Here is a 12579-nt window from a genome sequence, read left to right on the forward strand (position 1 = left end):
GTATCTTGTTGTGACAATCATGCTAGAATTAAGCTTGTAAAGAAGATAAATTAGGGTCTATGCCTACCATAGGCCTACATACTACCATGCCAAAGAGCATACTATACAGTACTATTAGTAATCATGCCAACTCTGACAACGTTGCTCCCAACTAAAACTATGTAGAAAGAGAAATCCTGTGTTACTCACTTCTCGTCGCGAAGACGCTACGCATGCGCATTGACGACACCCTGCCACTGCCCCAGGCCGGCATTCACGAACCGGAAGCTAATGCCTGTTGATACTACAACGGGCACTACAACATCCGCTTCATCGAGCAGAGCCATAGATGTATGAATGAGTTCAGATTGAGCTGTGAGATTCACATAAACATTTAGAAGTAGAACCTTTATACAGCGACAGAGCTAACGTTAAAGGGAGAGAGACATGCGGTATCAATTGCCGATTTGTTGAGTCTAGCCTGACAGCCAGTCAAGAACAAGATGGATGAAAATAACGCTACGTTCAGAGTAAGTCAGTGCCAGTGAGCCTATCCGTCCCTGTGCGCAGTGCCTGTGCGTACATGTACGTGCAGCTAGCTGCACACGCACTGGCAAATTCAGCTGTAGGCCTATAAATGACTTTATTTTAATAGTCTATGTCCAGGCCAGGGGGCCGGCCGGCAGGGAAGCCTGAAGTGGAGGGGAAATGTGGGGATGCTATGGGGACTGTGATAGAGATGAACCCCCCCCCCCCCCCCCGGTTCGAGGTTCTTGCCTTTTCTAATTTCCAGTTCGTGCTCACCATCTAGCATCTTGTGTGTCTGAAACAGTGCAGTGGCATCTCACAAAACGAGTCCTTTTGAGTTTACTGTTCGTTCGTGACCTGTCCCTTTTTTGTTTTAATTTATTTACTTTTACTTAGTCAACAGTGACAGTAACGTTACTGTGAGCACATGATCATTTTGACTGTGATTACGTACGCGTACTGTGTAACAATTAGTCTACTGGTGAAGTGTAGACTATTGTCTAGTGTATGTAGTGTGGAGTTGGGTGCGAGCTCCCGAGGGCTGGCCCTATGATAGAGAGCTAGCCTAGTGTAGGTAAAGTAGATCTTTTGGCACCCACACCAAGGTTTGTCCTCAAGTGCCACGGTTAGCCTGTGTGCAAAATAGGTTTTTAAATTCTACAGGTCATGTAGCAGGCGGGCAAATTTTGGACGGCGTTATGATCGAATTATGGGCGGCTTGCATTACTGTAAGATGTCTACGTACTATTGATAGTCTAATTTCAATTCTTTCCACCTCATAGTTTATTCATAACCATCTGAAATCTCTATACTACAAACAGAGATCGACCAGTCGGTTGTCCATGCTGGATAAGTCACTAGAGCGGAGGCGAGTCAACAAGGAGCACAACAGCAACTTCCGAGCGGGCTATGTTGCTGTCCACGAGGAGCACCTCCATAAGACCGGACTGAGAGGGCGCAAGCGTTTCCTGGCTTATCTGCTCCTTTTCCTAATCTATGTTGTCGTCATTGCCAATTTAGTTGTAGGTATCCCCCCTACCCCCCCCCCCCCCCCACACACACACAAAGATACACTTTTATTATGACCCCCCTTCCCCCATGTCACGACATTTGCCTCATTATAAGCAGGTTTTGACGTTTGATTTGTTATCTTTTTAGTTTTACTTGTATTTCTTGCATGTGCAAATTCTTATATACCGGTATATCTAATTTTGCAGTGCTACTGCTATAGTGTTGTATTTAATTTTTTCAAGAAATATTCACTTGAATGACTTCTAATAAGCTATGATTTGTACATTTAATATGAATAGAAGAAACATGTATAATCAATGTACAACATAACTTTACTACTGTAGCAAATTATGGTACCAGGGAGTTGGGTACATTGTGTTACTGTTTATATTTACGTAGTCCAGTAAAGTCATGCACTATTATTGGTATATACTGTAAAAATGGATATTTTCACGCGACTAATTTTTCGCACTTGGCTAGGCAAGAAGAGTTTCGTGTGTTTTTAATTCCGCGGAATCAAGCCACCAGGCACAGGAACATACATTTGTACGGCAAGTAAAAATATTTGCGTGTTTTTATTTTCGCGCTGGTTTCTGGTTGCGCGAAATGCACGAAAATTTCACCACCGCGAAAATTTCCACTTTTACAGTACAATGCCATTCCAAAAATACATCATAACGTAAATGGTGCTTACACAGTCTGTTTCATTGCCTCCATTTTGTGTTTCCTTCTGCCGTTTTATTTACAAATGTAGTTTGAGCCATATTTGGTTATTTCTGTCTGAATCATATCAAGCTGTACCAAGGGCAGATTCAGGAATTCCGAAAAGGGGGTGCAAAATAAAGAACAGTAAAGGGGGCATGCACGCCCGGTGTGCCCTCTCCTGAATCCGCCACTGTGTACGTCACTGCTATGCACAAAATATCTTGAAATGAAAGTCACAATGACAGCACATGTTTACAGTATTGTTGAATGTTGTATCATCAGCCCATTTCATGATAGTTCTTTTACTTTTTTTCTTTTCTTTTTTTCTTCTCTGTGACCCTCTAGCTCACTGTTCTAATTGTCTTGGCATTGCGGATTGACCAGACTGGGTCCGATGTGTTGGAGTTTGTGGATGGGGGAGACATCCAATACAAAGAAGACGTCCAAGCAGAGAAGGTACTGACTGATTTGGGAGAGTTTGGTGGCTATCGGGGACAGGACTTGGAAATCAACGGTGATGGCCAGCCAGTAAGTAAAATTCTCTAGGTGGGGATTCTTCAGATGTTTTTATTTATCTATGCACAACCTTTAATTTTCCAGAACCATACTCTGGAAAAAACAAACAAACCCAACAACAACGACAACGACAACGACAACAACAACAATGACAACGATCAGTATGACCGGCTTGTTTACCTGGATCTTCAAGTCTGTAATTACTTACGTTAGCTCACCATTTATTCCAAAACCCTTTCGTAGATGCTATATTGATTGAATTATCTTCATTGAATTTGTTGCTGTGTTTACCACATCTTCACTTCATGCCAGTTCTAAATACTAGCTTTCGCAGCATAAAATGATGAGACAGAGGCAGTAGTTGTTCTAGCATTCATTGTTTGTGAGCTTCTGGCATTGTATGTGTGTCTTGTGAAAGTGGCCTGTGTTTGTCCTTAAAATGGTAATATTTTCAGGTGAATTTTTCTTTTGTGTGCCTGCTACTACATCCCATTGCATCCATCATTTCCCTTCTTGCTAGCTCATGTATTGAGAACTCCTTTTATACTTAATAGATGTCTTTGTTCTTTTTTAGCCAAATGTCCTATTCTCATATCATTTTTTTTTTTCATCTCATATGTTTGTAAACTTATTTTAGATTTGTTTTCTGTTCAGAGTTGACAGTAATTTGGATTAAAGTACTGTATAAGCTGTCATTTTCGCGAGGCTTAATTTCGCAAATCACTGTTGGACCATGAATTTAACTACATGCGAAAATGTCGACATGCCAATGAGTAATAGTGCACTTACGATATCATGGATGTCAATTCGCGAAAACAACATTTCGCCAAGATGTCAGTGATCCCCTGATTCGCGAAAATATCTGTATGTGAAAATAAAAGCTTAAACAGTACTAGTAGATTCAATGAGAGGTAATACTGTTATGTCAGGATGTCTGTTGTGACAAAAATGTGAATTTCACCACCATTTCCTGTGTTGTTTATCATTCCAGGTGGTTCTACAGCAAATGATGGGAGGTGCTACAGGTATGGATCAGATCTTATCAAGAATTTGGAACATACAAAACATACAATGTGACTGTAGGGCAATCTGTCAATCAGTTGCAATGAAAACACCTCGACGGAAGAATTTCATGAATTTGAATACAATGTGACTGTTTTGCATAAAGTGTTTTATAAAAGTGACAGTTGAATTGATGGATCCACAGCCATTAATAGCAACCCCTTCATTGCATTACTCTTCTGTGTATCTACCATAGCTTCTTCTTTTTTTTTCTTTTTTTCTTTTTTTGGGCCATGGAAAGTGAAATGAAGTCCTATTTGAATATGAAAGATGAAAAAGTGGTATGCCTATTTGAGTTTATATGAGAAGACAGCCAGCTATCGTACAACAACTTTCTGCTACTGCGGTCTCATTTGCCACAAAATGGTTCCACCAATGTGTTGAAATAAGTAGTGTTATTTTATTGTTTCATCATTTTATTCCAGTGGAGATCAGTGGCGAAAGCACAACCATGAGGGCGCAAGAGGGCCTTCAAATCATCAACCCTATGACAGGCGGCTCCATTCTTCACACAGTCAACGACAGTGGAATAGCAACTCCTACTGGCATGAAGCAGTTAGCGAGTTCAAGGGTCGTCACGTCCAAGGTAGGCACACAACCATCTTGGATAGCGTGTCATCCTGTAGGGAATTGGTGCACAAAATTGTTGAAAATCACTGCAAAGAAATATTGAATTTTGTTGTGATTTCTGATTAAAGTGACTGCTTGTTTACTTGATAGGTTGTTCTGTATTTTTCCGTGGCATTTTGTGTGTTGCAATGGTAACATTGCCTGAACATTACAGAAGTGTTTTGTTTTGTAAGACCCCCCCCCCCCCCCAATTCTGTGGCCTCTGTACTAAACATGTTTAAAAAAAAAAAAAAACTTCATTTAGTCGTAAATCAATAGGAACAGCATGAAGTGATATTTTGAAGTTTGCATTAAGCAGCTTTCATCCTAAGAATGTGATGCAGCCCTCCCTTTCCCTAATACACACACACACACACACACACACACACACGCACACCACACACATTAACAATATATCAATATTCCAAGAATTTGCTACCTACCAATAATGTCAGAAGAGTATCTCCCAAGCTTCATTTACATTTTTCAAATTGTTCAGCAACTACTGTAAAAGTAGATATTTTTGTGCGACTAATTTTTCACGCTCGGCAGGGTAAGAAGAGTTTCGCATGTTTTTAATTCCATGGAATCAAGACATCAACTACTGGAACATAAAGCAAGCAAGCATACATGTTTTAGCGTACTTTTATTTTCACACTAGTTTCTGGTTGCTCGAAATGCGCAAAAATTTGAACACCGTGACAAATTTCCACTTTTACAGTACTTTGTAGGTTCCTTTTTTTGTAGTAGCCATGCCTCTGCCTTGATTTTGCTTAAATCAACGCTGAAAAAGGATTTATTTCAAAAATTTATATCACATAATTCAATAAAAACTCTTTTAATCAGGCTGATGCAATTCTCTTGTAATGTACTGTCTTCGTTTTATGTAATGTACATGTATGCTTGTCACACTTTATACCTTTTAATATGATTGTTATACATTGTGCGATCTTCAAATTTGAGCTACACAATGTACATACCCTATTTGTGAAAATCCATCCATTTTCCATTGTCATTGACGTGAGCTTTTTTCAGCCGTTTGTAGAATTCATTTTTTTCATATGTATGTCAATGTTACGTATCTTGTCAGTTGTACATACTGGTATTTGCTTTTTAATCATGGAAGTGGGATGTAAATTCCATTCAATTTTGGCAGCTCTGCTGAAGGTTTGATGCGATGATTATGTCCTGTGTGTGTATGTACAGTTAAGCCCCGGTCCAGGAGAAACTCTTTCCATGGAGGCAGAAGAGGGTATAACCATTCAGGGAAATGAGGGACTCTCCCTGAGTGCCAAGGAAATTGACTTGTCTGGAGAGAATGTCACTCTTAATGCAGTAAGTCCACTTTCATCCTTGTGCCCTGTTCCAAAGCTCTCATAACTCATCTTAAATTCTAGAGTTTCCTTTTTGTTTTTTCTTGTCTTGTAGAATGGACCAGCAATGGGACGAATAATCCTGTTCCGGAAAGACTGTATGTCATTCTGAAATATGTACAGTGCACTCTCATTATAACGCACATATATTGTAGTTATAATGAAATTCTGTTGACAACGAAGTAAAAATTCAGGCCGCAACATTATTTGTTCTGTGTTATTTTTTGTAAATTTTTTTAGTTATAACAAAATGTCAATATAACAAAAGAAAACTGACAGTTATGATGAGGCCTTCGTTATAACGGGAGTCCACTGAACTGTAAAAGTGACAATTTTTATGTAATTTTTCAAGCTTGGCAGGGTAAGATGAATTTTATGTGATTTTCATTCTGCTGGATCAAAACATAAGTAGTGTTACATATACCAAGCAAAAGACAAATTTATGGCTACATTTTCGCTCAAGCTTCTGTCGCGTGAAAAGCTTATTATTCAGTCTTTGCTATTTCATGTTTCTCTTGCAACAAACAGTTGGACCTGATGTCCCTTGAGGTAGGCCCATCAGGAGGCGTCAATGTCAACACAACCCTCCTGCCAAAGAAGAGCACCGGCAGACTCAGTGGTTACGTCACAGGGTACACCCTTTGTGTGTGTGGTGACACCGGCAAAGTCATCAGAGTGAGAGCCCCGCCAGGCTTGTTGCACCCGTGTGGAAAGCTTAGTTCAAATCCATGTGCCGAATGAAATGTAACACATGTCTTCAAACACCAAGTGCACATATTGATGAAAGATAAGGGTCAAAATTACACAGTGCTGGGTCAAAAACATTCAAGGGTTCGGAAGAGTTGGGCAGACATTGTTACAAGATCTAAAAGAGTATTATCCATTATTCAGGCAGCAAAGTTATTGATATTCAACTGTAGAGAGAATGTACATTGGACATGTGGTTAGGAGATGATATCACAATGAGTTCTTTAGTTTACAAATATCAGTGTATTTGCCAAATTACCCCCTCCCCATTAAAAAAAAAAAGTGAACTAGAAAAGCACTCTGAGAGCGCAGACCTCTGCCAAGCAGCTACTTTCCACTGATAATCTTGCTCTTCCCAAAGAGATTTTTCTCCTCTCCACCACTGGGGAAAAGCTCTTTGGGCTCTTCCATAGAGATCAGTGATTTCCACACCCATAGGTATACATGCTGAAAAATTGCCTGATTTCCCAATATAGAAGCCTTTGTTACGTCATAAACCCTCAGCGGCGCGGCGCGCAGTGAAGCACGCACTTTAGTGCGCGTATGAAAACCTCAAAAATGCGCAGCTTGAACTCCTAACTTCATTGACCCTACCTGCAAAAATATCAAAAATCCTTCATAAAATATTCCCCCAAAATTCTCAGATCACTATCAAAATTTAATTATCTGTTACTTGTGTCATTCTCAACATTTCCTGTAAGTTTTATCCAAATCCGTTAACTACTTTTTGAGTTATTTTGCACACGGACAAACAAACAAACCAACAAACCAACGGTAACAAAAACATAACCTCCTCCCTTGGCGGAGGTAATAAATAAATAAATAAATAAATGAAGGAATGCAAACTATGTGGCATATACAATACATGGCAGCATCAGAACAGTGCTTTGCTATACCATCTGTTCTTCCTGTTCAATTTTGTAAATCTCCAATTCTGCTTACAAGCTTTTTGAGCAGCTAAAATAAAATAGTTTGCAATATTGCTGTATTTAGAACAATCTTGATTGATAGTTTCTTTGGCTATGCAGATCCTGATCACTGAAGCAAAACAAAAAAGCAAAAACAAAAAAGTATTGATTTGTCCCTTGAGCATCAATGTGTGTGTTTTTATGTCTTTGGAAGATGCCAATATCTTGCACTCTATCAAAGAGGAGAATGTATTGATGAATTAATGTTTTGACAAATTATAGATACTTAATAGATGTTTCAGTGAGTGACAAAGCTGTGCCTGTATTTTGTGTGTATAGGTACTTACATTTGCCCATTTACAAACACTGATGTACATCATATATGAGTTTGCATTTTTAGTGTAGAGCAATATTGTCCTGCATACAATCATTTTTTAACCCAACTGTCTAACTACATTGTAGTGAGGAGTCTGAATTTTACCTTGTGATTTTTACTTCTACAAGTAAAAGTTTAGAGTCCCCCAAAACACGGCACAACCATTAGAGGTTGTGCTGTGTTCATGCCAGACGATGGGGACTCTAAACGGTCACGGCACAAAGCATCTAGCATGAGTCTGCAGTGAGTTTAGTGTGAATGTCTAGCACAAGCTCTAGAGGTTTTGCTGTGTTCACGCCAGATGAGGAGGCTCTAAATGGTCTTGGCGTAAACACCCGAGTTATTTGTGGCTGCTGCTGCTGCTGCTTCTCTTGAGAAGTAATGACCTTCCACTGGTTTCAATAAGAATGTATGCTAACCTCACTCTAGATAACAGGGGGACTCTAAACAGGGGCCTCTTTCACCCCCCCCCCTTCCCCCTCCCCCACTGAGTTTGTATAAGAAATGGCTCATTCCATCTTGCATGTCCTCCAGAGGTCCTCCTGACATCCTCCTAAACAGGGGGACTCTTAACAGGGTATAAATGGATGGTATTGCATCATTTCACAATCTTGATGGAAGGAAAGAGGAGCTAGAATTAATTGATATAACTTTGCAGGTTTTTATTTTTTTTTTATTTTTTTATTTTTTAGGGGGGGCAGGGGTCATTTTCAATCCAGACTTGTCACACCTGTTTGACAGTTGTCTATTGTATGGAGATCATGTCCAAGGGGCTTAATTCCAAATTAATTCATTTTGCGGCTTGTCTGCAAGAGCACTTTCAGTGCAGAATTTCCCACACCATCTTACATTTGTAGTTATATTTTGGTGGTTATTGTCTTCGTAAATCACAACAGCATGGGATATCCATACAGAGACTCCAACTCTCCCGCTTTCGACGGGAGATCTCCTGCCAAAAGCCCACTTTTGCAAAATCTCCCATTCTCCCGCCCTGGCTGCATGGCTGCATATGTGACCCGCTACAACAAAAGGATCCTAAAGTCGCTGACAACCGAGCCGAGAAAATCGAGTTTGAAGTCACATCATCAAAATTGGTCAAAACAATCGGATTTCTGTTTTTGGTGTAATTCTGTACTCTAATGTTTTGTCTATCATCTGCCGAAATTTCGAAGCTAAATGATCAAAGGAAAGGCAAGAAATCAGCGTCTTTCTTGGCCATGATTTTCTGACTTTCAGTGTAACAGAAACGTGTCCGAAGGTTTGAATTTAGCGCCGCAGCTAGACTCCGCCCCTAGCAACGAGGGAGTGATCTAATTGGTCAGTGCGTGGCATCCTGATTACTGACTGGTCGTGCGTAGACCGCTGGCGCTAAGCTTGAATGAACAGCAAGGAGGTTGCTAGGAGCATACCTTCTATACGAGGGTTGTCAAGCGGTGAAGACTGTCTCGCCTCCCCTTGATATGATAGTGTCAGAAGGATAACTTTGAAGGCGTTTTTCTTGAAACTCTGATATCCTCAACCACTTGACATGCACTAATGAAATCATCGATATCTCCGCAACCGAGTACTTTTATGAGTTGTGCTATACATGTATATGAAATTAAAGTAGAAGAGTAAGGGAATAATGTCATGCCATTTTCAGAAAATTGTCCTCCCGCGACTTTCGGATCCTTTTGTTGTAGCAGGTCACATATGATATATGAAATGAAGTTTTATTAAGCCAAAATATATGAATTGAATCATTGAATTATCACATACTTAGTGCCATCGTAAAATTAAAAAAAAAAAAAGCCTGAGAGAGCATGAGAGAGCATCCAGAACCCTGGACCCCGGCTGCAAGGGACTTTGCGCTTCGCGCTCGTGATATGCGCTTCACGCACATCAAGTTGGAGTCTCCAGTTTGGTACGGGTTTTGATAGGTGGGAGAATCTCCGGATTAGAAGGTGCTTGAGGCTGAAGTCTTTGTCTCCATGTGTGGCAAAAAGGCATGTAAGATAACTCTCAATGGGATGATGAACAAGGGATAATAGGAACAGACAGCATTGCAAAGTTTTGCCCTGTTAGTGTTCAGGGGGCATTTTATGAAGCAGTTTGTCAGATATTTTTTCTGACAAACTGTTACAAGTTACTGAAATCCTTGCATCTGACTGGCTGAGAGCAAATTTGTCAGACAACTTTGTCGGACAAACTGCTTCATGAAATGCCCCCCAGAAGTGAATAACTTTTAGTATACTGTAGATCACAGCACAGGGTAATGACATTACAAAGGTTTGTGCAATTGGGCTTAGTATTATGTTTGAATATTAACGTTTGTGTTAGACTTACCATTTTTGTTTAGATACATGTAGCAGTCATAAATGAAGATGACGCTGGCTGAAGTATTGACTGTTTTAGCCTAGTGTTCCAAAAAAAAAAAAAAAAAATGTATGTATTCAGTGCTAATGAAAGGACATGTATTAAGTACTTTTATTCAATACTTCAAAATGTATCTTATCCTTCCACTGAAACTTGACCCAAGTTTCATCACATGAGCTGCCACTGTCGGACAACAATGGAAGTTTATACGGCCTCAAAGAGCTGCTTGTTTTATCTTAAAGAAAGAAAATGTGGCCGAGTTATCCACACTGTAGTGATCGTAATCATGCTTTCTTGCCAAGCTTACTATGTGGAATGTGAACGTACTGCCAAACTTTGCTTGTTGACATTTTATTTAAAGTTCTTTTATGTGCATTTCTATACTTACAGAAGTCATTTGACATTGTACTATTCTTATTTTAAGGCAAGTACATGTACTGCCTTATGTACTGTATGAGCTGTTCTTTTCGTGTATATTTTCGTGAATGACAAGGTCACAGACATGTTCGCGAGATGTTTTTGTGAATTGAGACCAGGCTATTGTAAATGCACTATTACCCTAGTACATGACAACATTTTCATGTGTTGTTAAAATTTGCGATCCACCTGTGATTTGCAAAATTCGTGAAAATTAAATCCTTGCGAAAATAGCAGCTTATACAGTGGACTCCCATTATAATGAAGCCCTTGGGACAGGCAGTTTTCTTTCGTTATCTCGAAATTTCGTTACAACCGAACAAATAAACAATATATACATAAAATGGATAACGCTAGGGCCCAAATTTTCACTGCGTATTAACTGGAATTTCGTTACAATCTTGTTCGTTATAACGAGAGTGCGTTGTATAGTATATCGGTACTTGGCTCTTTTCCTCCTTACTCTGCACCACCATACACATTTTTCTTGAATTTAAAGCAAAAAAAAAAAAAAAATTAGATGAACAAACTGGAACAAGAACAAAACTTTGACTTTACAGAATAATTTCAGTCCCACTGTATTTTTACTGTGCATCTGATTAGAGTACTACATGATTAAAATGTAAAGTAATTTTGAAAGGACCAAATCATGTCAGCTTGACATACAAGGACACAAATATGGGATGATGCTTTAAAAATCATTTTAATTGCATTGTTATCCTTTTTGTGTTACCATTAAAGGGATCATATAGTTTTGGTTGAGACCTAATTTCAGGTTTCTAACATTTTTTGGTGAGATGAGAAATCTCTAATGAAATATGAAAGAGCATTTAATTCATTGAGAAATTCAACATATATTTGATGAAATTGGTTTTTAAATGGCCGAGATATCCAAAACAGAGTGATTCTAATGAAGTGTGGGACCCAACTTTTATTACGATCGCTTTGTTCTACTTTGTTTGTGGATATTTCAGTCATTCCAAACGTGATTTTCATCAAATAAACTTTAAATTCCTCTTAAAATGGTATGCTCTGTACTAAGTATTTCACAAGTGTTTTCTTGCTATCTCGCAAATAGTTAAAAGCCAAATTCTCATCTCCACCAATACTGTACCATCCCTTTTACTTTATTTGTGTGTGTTGTGGTGGATGTCAACACACATAAAATGCAAGTACAGTCAACCTTGCTTAAGTCAACCTCGCATAAGTCGAATGATCACCTAAGTCGAAGGTCTTTTCAAGTCCTCTTCCCTTTATATTCTATTGATTTTAACCCCTCAAAAGTAGAATTTTCTCCAAGTCGGAGCTATTTGTCGAGTTCAAATACATGTAGATTCAACTTAGGCAAGGTTGACTGTGCATATGATATGACCCTGTGTGTGTAATAATGAATTTTGCACATACTGTAAAACCAGGAACATTCATGGCATGAAACTCTTGTGAACTGGTGCCGACAGCCTTTTTCGTGGCACAAAACTTTCATGAATCGCCACTGGTATTCAGTGCACTTTGTTGAAAGACACTTTCGCATGCAGTTTACATTTGTGAATTTTAGCTCCTTGTAAAAATCATGAAAGTTTCATGTACTTGAAAATTTGTGACTTTCAGTGAGAGAAGATTTATATTAATGTACTAATGCATGCATGATTTTAAACTTTTCATCTACTTTAAAAAAAAAATGTTTGAAATTAAGTTTTCAGAAAGTTAGATGCAGTCACAGTACTCCAAAGATTGCCAGTTACTGATGTAGGTAAATGTTGTATTCTCTCTGTACTGCTGTGCACTGATTTTTAGATTGCTCAGTGTAGTACAGCTGTACTTGTATTCAGTAAACATACTTTTTTTCAGTACATTTTGTATTTAAATATTTGTATTTTACAGTTATTTATTTGTACATTGTACATGTATTCTTTAATATGCATTATTACAGCATATTGTGCAATACAGTGGTACGCAATGTGGCAGCACTAACTAATGTAATGTAGAGTGTGAG

General features: G+C 38.9%; 1 protein-coding gene across 1 annotated transcript; it reads left to right on the forward strand.

Moving 5' to 3' along the window:
* Positions 1 to 336: 336 nt before the first annotated feature.
* Positions 337 to 6861, forward strand: LOC140235186 (beta-sarcoglycan-like). Its single transcript, XM_072315222.1, has 7 exons — positions 337 to 509; positions 1329 to 1529; positions 2569 to 2751; positions 3731 to 3764; positions 4227 to 4387; positions 5617 to 5745; positions 6312 to 6861. The coding sequence occupies exons 1-7, from the start codon at positions 483 to 485 to the stop codon at positions 6522 to 6524; spliced, it is 948 nt and encodes a 315-aa protein (XP_072171323.1). The 5' UTR covers positions 337 to 482; the 3' UTR covers positions 6525 to 6861.
* The last annotated feature ends 5718 nt before the right edge of the window (positions 6862 to 12579 follow it).

The sequence above is a fragment of the Diadema setosum genome, chromosome 11 (genome assembly GCF_964275005.1).
Source record: "Diadema setosum chromosome 11, eeDiaSeto1, whole genome shotgun sequence".
Classification (NCBI taxonomy): domain Eukaryota; kingdom Metazoa; phylum Echinodermata; class Echinoidea; order Diadematoida; family Diadematidae; genus Diadema; species Diadema setosum.